The sequence below is a fragment of the Quercus robur genome, chromosome 11 (assembly GCF_932294415.1).
Source record: "Quercus robur chromosome 11, dhQueRobu3.1, whole genome shotgun sequence".
Taxonomy (NCBI): domain Eukaryota; kingdom Viridiplantae; phylum Streptophyta; class Magnoliopsida; order Fagales; family Fagaceae; genus Quercus; species Quercus robur.
The window spans coordinates 11,939,340-11,959,583 of record NC_065544.1 but is presented as its reverse complement, the minus strand read 5'-3'; the positions used below and the strand labels follow the sequence as shown (position 1 = coordinate 11,959,583).

Genomic DNA, 20,244 nt, shown 5'->3' with positions numbered 1-20,244 from the left:
GCTTGGAGAGGTCATGAGCAAAGGAGCAAAGGATGTTGAGGTGTTTCTTACTACAATGGTTTTTTTTTTAAAAAAAAATCAAACCAAAAAATTGATAGGGTTAAAGTAGAGTATGACATTGCTTGTGTTGATGTGAATAAATTGACATGAAATAATTTATTTGAGAAACCTAAAGAACAACACCTAAGGTATTATACCTAAATTTTGCTCATTACTTAAATCGGAATTGTTTTTACTAATCTAACTTTTTTTTTTCTTGTTGAAATCGTATTTCCACTCAAAATTTATCCAAATCAATTAAAATTATGTCATGAAAACATTATTTAAAAAAGAAAAGAAAAAAAAAAAAAAAAACTAGATCCCACATAACTACAATACAGTATCAATTTAAATAATTAATATTTTATTTTTAAAAAATTTTCCCTTGAAATTTTTTTTTTTTTTGTTATAAAAAAATTTTAATGACTTCCTCTTAGATTCAAAAATTATTAGGTACTTCCAACAATAAAACAACTGATATTTTATTATCTCATATGAATAGTAAATTTCATACTAAATTAAAAGGTAATTACACTCCCTTCCCTTGAGATTTAAAAGAAAATAATATTTTCCCCTTCCATTAATATTAGTAACAGAATATTCTAAATTTTTTTAAAAAATCTTTTTTTCGAAGTTTAAGCATGGTTGGTAAAAATAGCTTATTTATAAACTCAATTGTATTTGGTATGTAAACAAGTTGACCCTTTTTTTTTTTTTTTTGGTGGAAAAACAACAAGTCAACTTAAATCGAAAACTAAGCTACATACGTGTATATTCTAACAGATATTATTCATGTTTGAATGTCAAACATAGGTGCTTATTATCTCATTATGCTAAGGTTTGATTAATTATTAACCTTAATTAGTAAAACGTTGTTCTTTTCACACACTTTCCTCAAAAAAAAAAAAAAAAAAAAAAAAAAAAATCCTCACACACATATATCTTAACAACCCCCTCCACCGAAACATACACGAATTACAATTAAAATAAAATCAACAAGTGATAAGTCTTGATTTTTTAGTAGCACCTCATCAATGGGTAGGTTATTTAGCCATTTTACCTTTGAAAGGGAACAATTTTAATATCAAATTAATAGAGTTTGGTGAAATGGATGTGAAGAGAGAAAAATGTTTTTACCCTTCGGGTTTGTAGTGGAATGTTATTCCCTCAAACCTTAAGAAAGGAGAGTATAATTAGCTCTAAATTTAATTAGTTAAATTGTATGTCATGTGAGAGGAGAGAGTACTACCTCACTTTACTCGCAAAATATTTGACTTTAAATAGAAACCTCGCAGTTTTTCTTTAAAATGAGAGAGAGAGAGAGAGAGAGAGTAACCCTTTGAGTATTAACATCATTTTCTTTATAAAAAAAAAAAATAACAGAACATGAAAGAAAAGAGTCTATGGAAATATTACATATTCCAAATATTTATGTAGAAGCAAAATTTGATTTGATAGCTGTGGGGGCCAGTTAATCAATAATTATTAAAACCGTGTTAACTGGGCCTGTGGCCCATTCGAGGACGATAAACCATCCGAGGAGGCCTACATAAGGTTATAAGGGGAACCAAATGAAAAGAGGAATAGATATCACATGAGATAGGCCTGGTATTCGTCCGAGAACAAAATCCTTCTCGGTAACATGTGTCCGAAGACGAACTGAACGTCGTATTATCACAAACATAATTTGAAGCTGCATTACCACTAAAGGTGGGACATGGGGCCAAGGGTAACAAAGAAGAGATAAACAAATATCTTTAACAACTGCTACCTCCGTATTAATTGCCTCTCAACCAACTCTCTGGCCACATTAATGTGGAGGTGATGCCTGAACAGTGATGAAGCAGCCTTACAACTGCTAGTTGAAGGTTCCAGGAAGTGTTGGATGAGACAGGAAGGGATCCCCCGAATTCAACCTACACGTGTGTGGTGAAGATGACACCAAAAGGGCAGTATATAACGTGGAAGAATGCATTGAGAAAAGTGATCGGAACTAAAAAAACAATGGATGCTTAGAAGAAAATCTTACGAAGTAAAGAACTTAGCTTGTTTCAAGGATAAGTTGGGAGTAACATTTGTATTAATCCATCTAAAAACGTTAAGTTGAATCGTTTTTCTTCTGAAGTTAATCTAGTTCTTTTATATCCACGCTCTACAAATTTATCATTTGGGCCTTTAGTGTTCGAACCCAATACGAGTTTGAGGTTGATACAAATTGAATCCTTACAATAGCTAATTAATGGATTTTATTAGAGAAATTTTGCAACTAGAGTAAGTATTATTATTATTATTATTATTATGTTGAGGATTCATTATCTTATTTTTAAAAACGCGAACAAATTTCGTTGGTTGAGCCTTAGTGGGGGTTCTTCAAGCCATACATTCTATAACATCTTTTTTTTTTTTTTTTTTTTTGAGAATCATTCTATAACATCTTTATACCCTTATTTTGTGTGTATACATCAAAAGTTTATTTATTTTTTTAAATAAAAGAATCGTATTCTGTATCGAACATAATTAGCCTTCAACTATACAGATTCAACCAAATCTCACGTGGGATTCTCTAGATGAATGATGTAATAATACATGTATCCTCTATAAAATAAAAGTCATCTTAATTAATCTTACTTTCAATTCACAAATCTTTGCAAATCCTAATATGTGGCCTCCTTAGAAATCAATCGTTCTTTTTTCATGCAATAATTTAACTGTGACGAAGTTTAAAACATGAAGAAGGCCAGTAAAAAAAAACCTTTGTAGCTAGAAAAAAAGGGCGGTGACTGGTCTGAACTTTGAACGAATGAAAGAAGGCATATCGTTTCTTTCAATGTTATGATTTACTTTTAAAACAATAATTTACTGGAATTTACTTTTTTTTTTTTTCTTTCAAATTACACCCATAAGATATATTAATCACGATTTGAAAGTTTGAAACCAATAAGGACGTCTTTTTCTGAGATGTGCACAAGGGGAGAAAATTTGGGGTTTTCTCTTGGGACAAGTTATTGTATTTGTATCCCGAATGAGTGAAGATCTCATTCTCAGGTGAGTTTGTTTTAATAATTATGAAGAATATATTATTGTATTTGGTGTGGATATCATATTTGGTATAAACTCTAGAAGATATTGTAATTGATTTTACAATAGTATGAATGTTAATTTGGAGCCTGTCCCATATTGCTTTGTCCATTTTAAGGAGAAATTGTTTTCCATATAAATCTTTGGGTTTTTTTTTTTGTGTGATTTTGTGATAATATATTTTGGTGATTAATTAAAAATTTTAACTAATTTTCTTAATTCACATAAGACGAGATTGAGACCCAATACACACACACTCAATTAAAAATAAAAATAAAAACCCACCACCAACCCTTGTATGCAGGATGATACCTCTCCAGACACAAAATGCTTAGAGGTTTAGGGGAGAAGTTCAACCGTTCATGCAGCATTACATTAATGTAAATACAAAATAAAATATAATATAATATTAGAAAAAGAAGAATAAGCTCTATGATGTACCTTGATAACAGGGGAGGCGTTACTTATGCTTCAGGGGGTTCAAATGAACCCCCTAACTTGATTTTAAAAAAAAATGTATAAAATACTATTTTATTAGTAAACAATTTTTTGCACACTTTGAAATAAATTAGTTCAATCCAAAACTAAACAACACAAATCAGTTATCCCAAAACCAACTAATAACATAAATCACAGATCTCTCTCTCTCTCTCTCATGAATTTCTTTTCTTTATCTGACTATTGATACTTTAAGAGTAAATAGTTAGTGTTTGTGAGTTGTAAATGTCTCTCTTTTTATTATAAATTTATATATTATTTGTGTGAGTGTATGTCTGATACTGATTATGTGCATTATTCATTTATTTATTTTTGTTATAATATTATCTGTGTGAATATGTGCGTGTATAGTATAAATATAATATAACTTTATATAATTTAATAATTAGGAAATATAGAGGGTTTATTACATGTGTGTGTATTATTATCATATTATAATAACATTTTGTTATGAAGTTAGTGATTTTAGGCTAAAAGCACATTTTGGTCCCTACATTTTCACACGATTCCTACTTTGGTCCCTAAATTTTATTTTTACCGCTTTTATTTCCTGTTTAGAAAAACGCCTTCTGTTTTAGTTCTTTCCGTCAATGTCGTTAGGGCACTGACCTACGTGGCAAACGGAATTATTAAAATAATAATAAAAAATTTTATTTTGTCATAAAAAAAATGCCAAGTCAGCATTTAAATTTTAAAAAATAATTTATTAAATTTAACTAAATAAAAAACAAAAATAAAAATAAAAAATCATATGAATTGAGATCTAAGTATGTCTTGAACAAAAACACAAACCCAAATTTAAGTACACAAATCCAGAAATTAAAATTCAAAAATTGAAATTTTCAAAATCACCATTTTCTCAACCTAGCAAAATCATCAAATCCTAAAACTCCAAACTACCAAATCAATCCAAAAATACCTCACAACCAATCCAAACAAAAAAATCTCAAACTCAGAAAAACCCGTCAACCACCACGTCTGAAGCAAGCCACGAACTCAGGGACAATCACAGTGACCAAACCCACCAATAAATCACAAACCAAACCACAAATGAAGAACCAAACCACGAAGCAAGCCACAAACCAAACCCAAATCGGAACCACCAACCACCACCACCCCGACCCAAATTGGAACCACAACCCAACAAAAATTAACCCATGAAACCCCAGAATTTAGAACATACACCGTGGCCCACTCCCAACAAACACAATCAACAAACCCCCCCCCTCCCCCCCCCCCCCCCTAAAAAAATCCAAGACCAGTGACAAAAGCCAAATGCGAAAGAGGGAGAGAAAGAGAACTTCCGCCGTCATGCCACCACCTTGAACTTGATCTGGTCGGACTGATGGGTTCATGATGGGCCGATGGTTTTCAAGTGGATGGGGACCATTGAGGTCCGATCAGGCACTGGTTCCAAGAGTGTGAGATTTAGAGTGAGAAATTGATCGCTCGGCAAGGTGCCGTAGCACTTGGAGAGCGTCTCGACGAGGCGCGCCATCATGGCATCGCGCGTGCGCTGCGTCAGCGGCCATATGCTGAACACTAAGGTGTTGGTATTTTAGAGAGAAAGAGAGAGTCATGGATCTGAAAAGAAAGAAGAAAAACAAAGACAAGTAATGGATCTGGAAAGAACGAAGAAAAAGAAGTATAAAATGAGAGTGGGAGTGTTGTGTTGTTTTATTTTAATTTTTTGGTTTTGTGTTTTGTGTTTGTTTTCATGTTTAATTCCTTGTTCAAGTTTAATTTGATGTTCTTATTTTTTGGGTTTGTGATTTTTGGATTTTAATTTTGTGTTCTTAGATCTGAGTTTGTGTTCTTGCCCAAGACACACTTCAATCTTAATTAATGTGATTTTTTATTTTTATTTCTGTTTTTTATTTTTTTATTTAGTTAAATTTAATAAATTATTTTTTTAAATTTAAATGCTGGCTTGGCATTTTTTAATGACAAAATAAAATTTATTATTATTATTTTAATAATTTCGTTTGCCACGTAGGTCAGTGCCCTAACAGCACTGACGGAAAGGACTAAAACTGAAGGCGTTTTTCTAAACAGGGATTAAAAACGGTAAAAATAAAATTTAGGGACCAAATAGGAATCGTGCGAAAATGTAGGGACCAAAATGTGCTTTTCGCGATTTTAGTTAGTGATTCTTCAAGCATTTGATTAATTAAGTAGACACATAGTTCTCTCAAAAAAATAAAAAAAGTAGACACATGTATTATTTATATATGTATGGATGGGTGTGGTTCTTTGAGTTAATAATTAATATAATGCACGTGGGTTGAGTTTTGTCATTCAATTTAAAATATTTTTATATAAATAATGACAATTGCATAAAAATACAAAATGGTATACAAAATTTAAAAAATAAAATGGTTACAACCACTCGTGATAGAGGTAAGCCAAACCCCATTTTTAGAACCTTCACCCATCAAATTTTTTCATGGGTAAACAATATGTATTGGCTCAATTATGGCTATTGATCCTCTGTGAATATAGTAAATTTATCACATATTGATTCACATTTAGGGACGAAGCTATTGTTTGACTTTTCGGGCCAATGTCCTCAAAATTTTTTTTTTTATTTAAAAAAATACTAATATATATATATATTTATTAATTTTAGCAATTTAGTTCAATAAAATTACGTTTGCCCCATTTTAACAATATCATTCATTCTTTTAAAGGCCACAAGAAAAACTATAGATCTAAAATATAAAACAAAATTCCCAAAAAGTTAACCCAACTATAAAAATTACCAATAGTAAAGCTAAAAAAATTAAGTCTAGTCAACCAATATAAAGCAAAACAAACAACCAGCCCCTTAAAAAAAAATTTAACTAAGTAATTTTGTCCTTACCCAATAGTAGACAAACGCCAAGTTCTCTTTTCATAAATAATATATTGCATTGTAATGTATTAAGAGGCAATAATTTTGTGTTTGTGTTTGTTGATGGATTGTTAATACTAGATAAATGCTTATTTAAATTTCATAATAATATTATTATTATTATTTATACTTTCACGCCTTAACTACAAGTCTTGACTCCATTTTTGTTCACATTAACTATTGATCATTGTATGAGTAGCTTCTTGGTTGATTTTGAGTCTAATTACAAATTATGAAGCTATCTTTATTTTGATTTCGAACTGAAAGTACATGCAAATAAATAATAATAAAAATGTTGTCCTTAATATTAAATGTATCCTAATATGAATTTTCAAGTATTGATTTTGTTTTAAATTTACTATATTTTTTATATTCTTGAATGAAAAAAAAAAAAGGATTTATCCTTTGGCCCTTGAAGATATAATCCTGCTTATGTCACTAAAAGGAGGCTCTCATCATCATTTGTCACGTCCACAGCTGCAAAATTATACACAAGATGACAAGAATGCAAGCAAAGTCTAGAATCCACTTTATTCTTCTACTCCTACCCTATCTTTTTTTGCTGCTACATTAGGGTACTTTTTTAATAGAACAAAAGGATTTCATTTTTACAAAAAAAAATGACATGCTAGCTGCTAGCTCTACTGCTATTGTATTGACAGAGAATAAAATAGCATTTTATGTACACCACATTCGGGAAGATAACAGATAGGGATTGGGAGTGGGTCGCAAGTTCCTAACCCCTTTAGCTCTAAAATTTGGATTGTCTATTCGTTTTGTTTAACTTCTACATAAAAATTAGTTTTGAAAAATTCTCTGAATGAAGTTGCTTAGGTAAATATTAGGAGAGGGTACCACATGCTAGGATGTTTAGAAAAATTCTCTCAAGCTAAAAACTTATTCTCTTTTCATTGCATAATATTGAAAGAGTAAACATTTTATTTATTTATTTTCAAGGATAAAATTTTACCAAAAATTTGGTTTTTGTTCCTAAACTTTAAAAAGTTATTTCATCACCCTTAAACTTTGTAAAGAGTTTTTGTAAAAGTTTAGAGACAAAAATAGAGCTGAAAAAACACTTCTTTCAATAGTTTAGGAATAAAAACGAACTTTTTGATTAAGTTGGACATAAAGTAAAATATTTTCAATAGTTTAGAGATGAAAAACAAACTTCAATAGTTTAAAATTTTTTCTTTAAAACGAACTTTTTAAAGCTTAAGGACCAAAATAATAATTTACCCTGTTTTCAATATTAACTTGTAATTGAAATGAAATAGAGATTCCCATTTTTCACACTCATGTTACGGTTTATACCCAAAATGCATGACTATAAAATACAACATCCATTCCAACTATATACATGTTCTATTACACAATATTACTTAAATACAATTACTATAAAGCAAACAAACAGCCACAATAAAATGAAAATAGTATACAAAGTCAACCTTTTGCAACATGACAGAATTATGTGCAGAAGCATAAGTAAAGACTTTAATAATCTTAGCAGAAATAGCAAATCCCCAAGCAGTAAAGACAACTAAGAGTCATGGCCCATTCAAACTGCAAGCCTTGTTAACATGGACATGACTGGTTTCAACTTCAAGCCTTTCTTCCAAACATGGTTCCAATCATGAGGGCTGTCCTCTCTTCAAATCCCATCTTTGACCCAATTCTCCTATGCCACAAGCTTGCATCATCAACAACATTTTCTAAACTGATTACATCATCAAAGGTCTTCAAGCAAAACTGATATGACGCTACAAACCCTCTTGTTTCTCAAATTCACCACCCATGATGAAACCTATATAAGGAGGCTTTTGGTACCACTGCACATGGAAATCACTCTCATCTCAGACTTCCACACAATCTCTCTCAACAAAATTTGCAACAAATATAATATTTATAAATACTATTCAAGAATTTACAAACAGAGAAAAATGAGAAGGAAAAAAGAAAAAAGAAAAAGAAGAAGACACTAAAAGAAAAGTCAATACCTTACTATGAATTCAAATGAAAACATGAAAACTTTTTATACATGTGTTTGTATCTATATCAGGCAATGAATGCATTCTATAGCTAGATTGAAGTGGTACTTATTCTCCACTAGGGAACAAGATGGAGAGATCTCTAATACACATCACTCGTGTCTTACTTACCAAGCCAACTAAGAGAAAAAGAAATGAATGCTATGCATAAGAATCAATTGATTAAAATATGTAATTCATGCTTACATGTTTGCAACATAACGTGTATATCTTGCACTTGAATGCATTGCAAAGAACTCCCAACCATTTATAGCACCCACCCATGTTTATGCAGCTTCATAAAGAACAAAATGTTTGTTATAAAAAATAAAAATAAAATAAAATAAAGAACAAAATATTGATCAATCATGTTATATTTCTTTGGATATATTTTGGAACTCAAAATCCATAGCAGAAACTTCAGCATATTTCAGTGTAAGATTTTCTGTAAAGCTAAAATTACCTACAATAATAGGAGATATGAGAGTTAAGATTATTAGCCAAACACTTAATCTCAAGTTGATCACAAAATGGAGGGCATAAGTGCAGGATAAGAAAAATCGATCTTAAAATTACGAACAAACGATATTGTCACTTGATAAAATATATTTGATGGTCTCCTCCATGCAGAGAGAGAGACCAAAGGTTGTGAATTAACCTAAAAGAATACAAATTAGATGAACCAAACATACCACACATTACACACCATCAGAGAGGAGTCTAGAGAGCCATAACAGGCCAATGCATAGGAACATGTTTGAACAAATGTGAAGGACCATATGTTAGGTTCCAAATGAGCACTCCTCTTCCATATCACGCACAACCTATCTTTCAATAACATTACTCTACAATTTATTTTTGAATGTGATAAGTGATAACAGATAGAAGATGCACTACAACTACTGCAAATGAGACGTCAAACAAATAGAACACTAGACTTTTCCAATGCCTCAATTGGTTTTGCATAAGAGATCAAATGAAATGTTACTCATTAGAATAAAAAATCATAGGAGCTTCTAAGAAGAATAAGATAAATAAATAAGCACACACCTAGTGGGTAGTTTCATCCCCTTCAAACTCCAAGATGTGAGCAATTTTTGGCAATCGTCCCCTGCTTCCTACTGGCACCCTTTCAAATTTTTGCTTTGTGCTTCAAACTGTTTCTGTATACCAGCAGCAAAAAATTGTAAAAAAGAAATACTATAGATGAGTACATGATACATAAGATGTCATGTGTTCTTTTATCAATACAATAGTTATTAAACTAATGAATGTCAAAAATAAATCTCTCTCTAACCCCAAGTTACCATCACATGGTGGAACTAATGTATGACCTCCCTTGTTGGCCACAATTGTTGTAGTAGCAAACTTCATTCTCCTCTTCCACCACCTATTTTTGCTGCAGCTTCTCTTATCTTACGAGGAAGACGAAAAGAGATTCTTTTTTAATAAAACACAAGAAGGAATTCATTAACATTCACCACAAATACATATCCAAAATTCATGATTATAGAAATGCATCCACACCAGCTTCTCTTATAACACTTGAATTATGCCTATCCAAAATGCATGATTATAGAAATCAACATCCACCCCAAATACATGTTCTATTAAACAATATTACTTAAATACAATTACTATTATATAGCAAAGAAACAGCAAGCATAAAATGAACAAGTTTTACTAAAAGAAAGAATAAAATGAACAAGCTTTACTGTACATAGACAACAGTATGTAACAAGACAAAATGAAGTGCAGAAGCATCAAGCAGGAGCTTAATAACCTCAGTTGAAATAGCAAAGTCCGCAGCAGAAACAAAATGAGGTGCAGAAGCCCATCCAAACCACAAGCTTGGTTAACATCAACACAGCTGGTTTCCAGTATATAATTCAACACACCCTTGCTTCCAAACATGGTAGCAGTCATGAGGGCTGCCTTCTCTTCAAATCCATCATCTTTGACCCAATTCTCCTCCCATACCACAAGCTTGCCTCACAATATCATGACATTCTTCTTCCACAGAACTTTTGAATCCAATTAAATCATCAAAGCCCGATAATTCAAGAAAAATTGAAATGATGTTATTGTCTTGTTTCTTAGATTCAACGCCCATGATGAAACCTATTTCAGAAGGTTTCTGCTTGGAATCACTGCACATGGAAATCACATTCTTCTCAAACCTTCACATAGTATCTCTCTAATAATTTGTAACAAGTAGAATATTCACAAATGCTATTCCTGAATTTACAAAAAAGAGCAAAGAGCAAATTAGAAAGAAAAAATTTACTCATAGAAAATTACAAAGAAACACACGCACACACACACACGCCAAAAGAGATCCACTCTGATAAACATATATAAGATATACTAATAGGCAAATAAATATTCAATAGTTTATTCATTAATATATTCATAAAACTATCACCCAAATTCAAGCCAATATGGTTAGGACCGTGAATACTAACCAGTGCTCCCAAAACCTTACGGTGTTACGAAGAGGCGCATCAAAGTCTTTATCCAATGGCAGCAGAGCAAAGCCCCACGTCTATACATGTTGCAGGTGGGCTCTTTGCAATGCATTGGTAGACTTGCATCAATTAACTGGGCTGTAAAGCACTGATGCCACAGGATCTCCCATATGGCTACATGACAATGAATCGTTAGGGTGATTGCTGAAAATTCCAACAAATGTGAAACAGAACTTTCTCACAATAACAAGAAACACAACCAAACATTTTCTCACAGGTACCAAAGATACACTAAGCATATCAACAAAACCATGAGATTCAAAACTAAAATTACATCCTTCTCATACATTTTCGTAGCAACCAACCAAGATGCTTTAACCATTCATAAATTATAATGGAAAGCCCCATATCCAATTGCTTTTGCCCCATTCATTAATGCAATAGTGATTTTAGGAATTTTTATTTTTATTTAAAAAAAATATATTGGCAAAAAGACCCCCTCCTCAGCCCTGGTTGCAGTGCTTGTAACTTGGAAGAATAAATGGATTTTTTATCTCACATTCTTGATTCATATATAAGCACAATTTAGTCCATGTATTTTCAATTTGAATAATTGACTCCTTGGAGATTATGATGTGATTCAAATTAGTCCCTGTAATTTCAATTTGAACACTTAACCCCTTAGACATTATTTTGTGCATTGGTTTAGTTTGTACATCTTACCATGATTTTTTTCTTAATTTAATTTCCTTAGGTGAGATCAAATCATTTTTTGAATCTTAAGAAAAAATAAGAGATTTATGGGAATAGGTCCTACTTATTAATTGAGACAAAGTCACTACATCACTACAAATTCAAATGGAAAAATAAAATTTTTCCACTTATGCATGTATCTGTATCTATACAACGCAAGTCGATTTTGTAGCTCAATTGAAGTAGTACCTTCTCCTCACTGAAGAACAGGATGGAGAGATCTCTTATACACACCATTCATTTTTGTTAATTATAAAGCCAACCAAGAAGAAATAAATGAATGCATTGCTTGATCATAAATTGAGTAATAAATTGCAATTCATGCTTACATGTTTGTAACATAATGTGCATATCTAGCACTCAAATGCATGGCAAGGAACTCCCAGCCATTTATAGCATCGCCCATGTTTATGCAGCTTCACGTAGTGATGTTATGTTTCTTCTTCAATTTCTTGGACACAATATTCATGGCAGCAACTCCAGCAGATTTCACTGTAATCTCTTCTGTAAAGCTAAATTTACCTACAATATTTGGAGAAACCTGTATCAGAGTTAAGATTACTAACCGTAGACTAATGCTCAAGATGATCTCAAACTAAAGGACTTTAGAGCATAAGGAGGAAAACTGGCCACTAAATAAAAACATATGATAATGAACAAATACTGAGACACAAGTAGAAAGATACGTGACAGCCGATAGCATCAGAACATATGGAACAAATCTTTCTAACATAATGTCTAAATAGACATAACAGGCCAAAGCATAGGAACATGTTGGAACAAACAGAGACAAAAGTGAAGGACCACAAACCTAAGTCATAAGTTCCATAGATGCAATGCTCTCTCTCTCTCTCTCTCTCTCTGCCACACACATACATATATATTTTGCTTCACTCTGCAAAATTTTAACCACAACCAGCTATTCCTTAAGTCTAATTTCAATTTTAAAATTCCTAACTCTTGTGATTATTACTGCAGCACAATGCCTGCTGCCATTCTAACATACCTTTCTTCTGAAAGTATAATCACTATTATGAGACCCAAATTCATAAGAAAAGGCCACTTATGGATCTTTAACGCAACACCAGACCAAGAAAAAATCCCCAAAGTTTAGAACTCTAAGGATGACAGAAAAGGTCTACCTTTAGATGGAGCCTAAAAGACACTATAACCCTGATTTTATCCTGTATAAACTTCATTGTTCATTACTTCTATAATTTCAACTCCTTTTCTTATACACCTTATGAACCAAGCTACAATTATGTAAGCTATAAAACCTTGATTTCCCTATGCTTCATCAGCTAACTTGTTGCAAAATTACAGAGCCCTCAATTGGTTCTGCATATGAGATCAACTGAGATGTTTCTCATCATTAGAAAAAGCAAAGAATAAACAGTTAAGCACATACCTAGGATGTGAGATGTTTTTACCAATAGTCACTTGTTTCCTGCTGGCACCCTTTCAAAAATTTGCTTTGCACTTCAAAATATCTCTGCATAAAGAAAGAGTAAATAAATTTTCCAAAAGATCAGTAGCAAAAAAAATAAAATAAAATAAAACGTTATGCAGATGTCATCTCCATTTAAGCTAGTTATGGGCAAACAACTAAAAACATCGATAATTAGAATTTTAAGTGGTTGCACCCAACTGAGAATGAAGATTCTAGCAATTATTTTCTAGCTGAAACTCCAGAAAAGGCCTCCTTCTGATTCTGAGGCAATATTGTCTCGTCTCTCTCTCACCCTCTCTGCTTTTTTCTTCTACCTTTTCTTCCTTACTATCCTTTGTGCATTTGTTCTCCAGAGTTTATAACCATATCCAGCTATTCTTTAAGCCTAATCTCAACCTAGAAATCCTTAAAAAAAATTATTAGTGCAGTATATCAATAATGACCAATTCGCAATCTCTTCTTCAAACAGTACAATCAAGTTGATGACACCCCAAAATCATTGGAAATGGTCTGTGGATTTATAGTGCAACACATAAGCAAGAAGAAATAAGCAAGTTTAGAACAATAGGGACATTAGAAAAGGAAATACCTTTGGATGCTATCTAAAGGACACTGTAACATTAATCTTGCCTTAGATAGACTGCCCCTCCTTAATTCATTAGTTCAATAACTCAAAATATTTTCTTATACCTGTATGAACCAAGCTAATATTTTAAACTATAAAATTTTAGTACTGCCGATAGACACAATAGCTCAATATTTTTCTTCACATGCCAACTCTTGTTTACGAAGAGAAGGTTGAATCAACAGTGGTTCTAGCACAATGGAGGAGTATACTTAAAATGGAACCCAACAAGTATAAAAAATGTATATTTTAAAAGAAACCCAGAAAAAAATTTATAAAAAATTTCAAATTTTTACATAAAGACAACTAAAATCAAAACAAATTAATCAAATCCAAATTTAAAAGAAAATAAACAAAATTTAGAGTCGCTTATATAACACTTACGCTTTCTTCTTCCCTCCTTTCTGTCTGTTTGAAATCCATGTCATGTTCTTTCTGCAATTTCAGTATCAATCACACATTCAGAAACCCAGATAATGAGGCCCAGGCTATATCTAGGCGAAGAAAAAGAAAAAGAAAACATAAAGTTCTGTTTTTTTAATTTTGTGTGTATAAAATGAAATTATAAGTTTTTTAATTTTGGTTTTGCTTGTGCTTTGAAAATGTTGCGTCTGGAATTACAGAAATTATAAAATAAGTTTTTAAAATTTAAAAAAAAAAAATCAGAGGAGTGAAGAACATACCAGAGAAGCGTATGCAGTAGTTCAACTTTTCTCAAAACATTCCAAACATTCCATCTGAGATTGTAAGATTTGGGATGTGAGAAATCTTATCCCAATCCTCTCCATTTTCCTTCTCGCATCTTTGCTTTAATTTGGGACAGCCCTGAATACTCAGTCTCTGTAAAGAGGTGAGGTGACTCATCCCTTCGGGAAGTGACGTCAGATTGGGACACTCCCAAATCCGTAATGTCTCAAGAGAAGTTAGGTTTTTAAACCACTCCTCAGGCAGAGACTCCAACTTCAGAGTCAAATGCAATGTCTTTAATTTGGAGAGAGGAGGGGAGAAGGAGGAGGAAGAGGAAGAGGAAGAGGACGGAAATGAAGAAGCCCTTCCTCCCCTATTATTCATCTCTATTGTCTCTTCCAATGCCTTCCAACTGCCATCCCACAAATGAAGCGTTCTTTCAAGATTTGGAAATAGCGGCATGCAAGTCATCTTAGGGCAATTCTCCAACCATAAAGAAGAAAGACGCGGAAAGTACGGCAGGGGTATGTGATTAGTTGATGATGATGATGATGATGATGATATTGTTGATGTCGTTGTTGCCTCATTCCCCTTATCCACACTCCTCCACCATCCCTTTAGATTGAGGCAAGCACTGATACGGAGATACTCAAGGGATGGGAAAAATGTTGATGGTGATGCCAGTGAAGCAGATATCTCATCATTCATATCCCCCTCTGTCATGTACTCCAGACCATCCATATCCAGAATTTGTAATACTCGGAGAGTTGGGAGTTGATACAACGGTGGCAGATATTGGCACTTCTTACAATCGGATATATATAAATCAACGAGATTTGTTAAGAATGAAAGCCAACTTGAAACTCTCACACCCATGTACCCGTACATTATCAAAGATTTTAAACTTTGATGTGGTTGGAGGCCATCCATGGAATTTTCATCATCACAGGTATCTACGGCGTAATCACCCTCCAAATTCCAGATTAATTCCAACTCACTGAGATGCTGCTTCTCCTTCAAATTTGCTGCTTTGAATTCTGAGGAAGCATCTTTCACCCATGCCAAATTTTTAATCTCTAATTTTCCTCTCAAGTCATTTAGCTTGTTTAATTCCGCTAGCCCACCGCAATGCTTGGAAGAACCTACAGGACCCTTACTTACAACAAATAAGGTTAATGTTTGAAGAGAAGTCAATTGCCCTAATTCACATGGCATATGAGTCAAATTCTCACAACCATCTGTGTGAAGGTGCTTGAGGCTAACCATTTTTTGAATCCTTACCGGCAACTCCCTAAGCTTTGTACACTGACAGAGCTTTAATGTTTCCAAATTCACCAATTTTGTAATTGAACTAGGGAGAACCTCAATATGATTAGAGGAAAGGTCAAGGTACTTTAGATGCATCAAAGTACCTATGGTATCTGGCAACATCTTCATATTTAAACCATGTAGGTCTAATGCACGCAAGAATCTAAAACTAGAAATAAGTTTTTCGAGAGTTGATTCTTCAATTCTTCTCGGACCATCGTCCTCATTTTTGTACGCCAACATAAATGTTCGTATCTTGTTTGCTTTAACCAACTTGCTTAAATTCTCCTCAAAGAATGAAACATTGTAAAATGGAAACGATAGATGGTGTCCTTTTTCTTTCACATTTTTTGCATTGGAATCAACCAGTGTACAATCAGTCTCTGATACATATTGTGCAAGATCATGGATTAAATCATGCATTTTAAACCTTCTATTCTCGCCTCCATCTTCTTCTGCTTCTTGGAAGAAGGATCTCCAAAGTAGCTCCATGAAGTACTCATTGGCAACATGCTCTAGTTCATGGCTCTCCTCTGATGATTGGATAAAACCTTGTGATATCCATAATTGTATCAATGTCAACTTATCGATCAAATAATCTTTGGGAAATAATGAACAATATGCAAAACAACATTTTAAATGTGATGGAAGATAATCATAACTCAATTTTAAAACAGGCATAATACCATCTTTTAATTGAGTTACATCTGTGAGTTTAGCATTCTTGATGTGTAACCACTCTTCTTCAGTTTTTTTGAATAATAAGACTTTCCCTATCGTCCTTATAGCAAGAGGTACTCCTTGACATTTTTCTATTATATCCATCCCTATTGCTTCGAGCTTAGAATTGATGGTCTCCTGGCCCTTTTTAAATGCCATTTTCTTCAATAATGACCAGGATTGATCCCTTGACAAGCCTTTTAGAGAATACGATGAGATAGTACTAGTAATCTCTGCAACCATGTTGGTTCGTGTAGTAATCACCACCTTACTTCCCTTTGCACCACCCATCAAAAATCTTTTCAAATTACACCAAATTTCACAATCCTCATTCCAGATATCATCCAATACAAGTAAGTACTTCTTTTGGTAGAGTTGTTCCCGAAGTTTATTTTGCAATAGATCCATCTCAAGATTCTCAGGTTTTCTTTTAGTTGCAGATTCAATTATCTTTTCAACAATTTTTTTAACATCAAAGTCATCAGATACACACACCCACATCTTCAACTCAAACTTAGTTTGGACCTTCTCATCATTAAATACATATTGGGCCAGTGTGGTTTTCCCTAGCCCACCAATTCCCACTATTGATATGAATGAAACATTATCTTCCACATCAAAGTCCAACAACAGATCTATGATGGCTAGCTTATCCTTTTCTCTCCCGATAACTTCTTCATCAGGTACAAAAGAGTGAGTTTGATCCCTCCCCCTAGTCACAACACGTGTCTCTAACCTCAACTGATATCGGACCCTATTATTTGATATTTCATCAAACCTCTCCCTCATAGCCTTTAGTTTGCGAGCCATCTCAAGACCAAAAACAACTGGGTTTGAACTAGAAAAGAAAATGCGTACCTTCTTTACAATTTTATTGCCACCCATCACCTTTTGCTGCAACACACGAGTGGTGAACTCGCTCAACAAGTCATCCGCATCATAAACTGCATCTCTGAGATTCATGAGCCAGTGCTTGACATGGTGATTCTCGACCTGTTGCTCCTCCGCATCCTGAAGTACAGCTTGAATAGCGAGAACAGTGTGATTCATTTTTTCGAGATCATCTTTGACACCCGAAATCGATCGGATCGGTTGGAGAAAGGAGGAGCCCAAGCTTTCAATGATCGTCTGCACAACGCCATACAGGATTGCATCGGCCATCTCTTCTTGTTGGAAGAAAGAAAACGTAGCAAGCTTAGCTGATAGAGAGTAGTTTGAAATATTGGAGAAGGAAGATTAGAGTGGCTGTGAAGAAGGAAGACTTGGCTAGTTATGTAAAGGCAAGAGTCAACTTAGAAATTTAACAGATAAATGTGAACAACAGCTCTACTGCCCAATAATTACTACTTCAACAACAGCCCCACTCCTCAATAATGGTTTCGTGTGAAGACAAAAGAAAAGGTCAGGAAGGCCCCAGTGCTGCTCAATAATTGACTGGAAAGTAAAATGACATGTATTACCCACAAAAAAAAAAAAAAAGTAAGAATAAAATGAAAACGGTGTGTGGACATAGTGAAAACTGAAAGGAGACACAAAAAAGTGACCTGCTATGAACATTTATAAAATATACTAATAGATTGTACAGATATACAAATATCCAAGCTTCTACTTATTTGTGTTCCGATTTTTTATTGGCTTGAACCCCTTTTTGTTATTTAAATGTAACATAGCCCATTATCTCAAGACATGATGCCAATTTGACTTGATTCTAAGTATTTTGGTAGGAATTTGAGAGATTTCAACGTTGAAGTTGAATTTATTTCTGGGTTGCTCTTTGATCACATATATGCAGGGAGTGGTTGCAACAACAATGTTTGATAAAATGCCTCAAAATTTTGTATTGAATGGAATGTTGTGCTAAATTTACTTATGCTTCTCAAAAAAAAAAAAATGATTTACTTATTGTAGGAATATCTTGGAACTGTTTTTGGAAATTAAAATAGTGTATATGAGTAAATGTTGAAGTTGAAATCCAAAATCGAAGTTTATGGTGTCAGATAAATTATTTTCAACCTATTGCTATTTTCTCTATTAAGTCCTATAAATTCTATCTTCATATATCTCTCTTAGCTTTACTGGTAATACTAGAAATAAAAATTTCACATTTTTGCATAATCTTAGCCATGAATCATAAACCAACCTATTATCTGGTTGATAACTAAAGCATAAGCATGGTAGAACTTATGTGTTCCATGATGATTAGGCTATTCTGGTATTGATGAGATAATTTTCTCTTTTCTCACTTGCATATGCAGTCACACACAGACATGACATATCTCATTTTTCTTGGAATTGATATTTGTTTTGCCACTAACATTCAGTTTATTTTTGTTAGTATGTAATTGGAATTTGATGGTATTCTTTCTCTCTCTTTTATTTGACAGGCATCCTTGTCATGCCTTTGATGTGTTTGAGAGACAATTTAAATTAATCTGAACTTTTCAATGTCATTTCATAATCCTCACCTTCTACCATTTTAAATTCTAATAATGTCTTGACAAAATCAAGGAGATGTAAGTGAAATCAAATTGCGATAATATTATCAATGGTTGTCTTGTCCCATTTTTTTTTTTTTTAATGTTATTTATATATATGTGTACTAATTTTAGCAATTTTGTTTTATAAAATTATATTTTTGTCTCCTTAACAATATTATTGATTCTTTTAAGAGTATTGTTATAGTAACAAATTTTTCTACAACAATTTTACAAACTGTTAAAGTAACAAATTCTTATTGGTTCACATTCAAGCCCACCACTTACATTATTTTTTTACTTACTAATAACCACTCATCACATCAGCAATTTGTAAAAAAAATTATAACTCTAGCATTTTCCTCATTTTAAAGACCATTAAAAAAAGTTATAGATTCAAAATCTAAAACAAAATATACAAGCCTAAAAAAAAAATTCCAACAACCAAAATTATCAATAGTAAAAAAAAAATTAAGCCTAATCAACCAATTTTACTCAAACACAACCAATTAGACCTAATCAACTCATGAGTATTGTACATAGTCAATAGTATGCAACAAGAAAAAATTGATCGAAGTGGCTATGAAGGAAGACTTAGGTTGGGTTGAACTAGTCTTGAGTAAATACAGAAGAAAGACTGACATGCCTTACGCCCAACATCTATCTTTCCCATTGGCATGTACCTTTCATTTTTATTTCTCTCTTCATTTCACACCGACCCTCTTAGGGATGACAATGGGGCAGGGCAAGGCCGAAGGATGGGATCTTCGTCCCCGCCCCGAATGATTTTGTCTTGTTTCATCCTCGTCCTGCCCCGCATGATGGAGAAAACTTTCTCACCGCCCAGCCCCATCCTGTAAAACTCTACTTTTTGTTAATTTGCCCTACAATTAGGACAATTTTTTTAATGAAACCTATTTTTTTAATAAAAATATACTTGAAATTACAACTAAATTTATCCCATCAAATCAAATAATTTTTTAGAAAAAATTGAATAATATATCCAAGCGTTTAACAAGACAATCACAAAAAAAAAAAAAAAAAAAAAAAAAAAAAAAAAAAAAAAAAAAACTCATAGTATAACACATAACAAAATAAAAGCAGAGAACCATATTGGGTAGAATAAAATAAGCTAATATTGATATGCTATTTAAATAGTAGGGTTTTAGGGTATGAAAAATTTACAATTATAACTGTAGGGACACGATTTTAGTTAACCCAGTC

The 20,244-nt window shown here is 32.8% G+C and overlaps 1 protein-coding gene across 24 annotated transcripts in view; it reads right to left on the bottom strand.

Moving 5' to 3' along the window:
- Nucleotides 1-7,794: 7,794 nt before the first annotated feature.
- LOC126706112 (disease resistance protein RGA2-like) overlaps nt 7,795-20,244 on the bottom strand; it is a 66,187-nt gene continuing 53,737 nt past the window's right edge. For 3 of the 24 annotated variants that reach the window (XM_050405408.1, XM_050405407.1, XM_050405406.1), the window contains exons 4-11: nt 14,515-15,660; nt 14,216-14,266; nt 13,165-13,248; nt 12,086-12,278; nt 11,001-11,177; nt 9,843-10,773; nt 9,586-9,698; nt 7,795-8,337 (exon numbers count right to left, since the gene is read on the bottom strand). In XM_050405408.1, the coding sequence (XP_050261365.1) occupies nt 14,546-15,660 (1,115 nt within the window). In that variant the 3' untranslated portion in view covers nt 7,795-8,337; nt 9,586-9,698; nt 9,843-10,773; ... (3 more) ...; nt 14,216-14,266; nt 14,515-14,545. Of the gene's footprint in view, nt 8,338-8,742; nt 8,831-9,585; nt 9,699-9,832; nt 10,774-10,960; nt 11,178-12,085; nt 12,298-13,164; nt 13,249-13,404; nt 13,603-14,215; nt 14,267-14,514; nt 17,405-20,244 lie in introns of all 24 variants that reach the window. The other 21 variants (XM_050405410.1, XM_050405409.1, XM_050405393.1 and 18 more) reach the window with 20 other exon arrangements.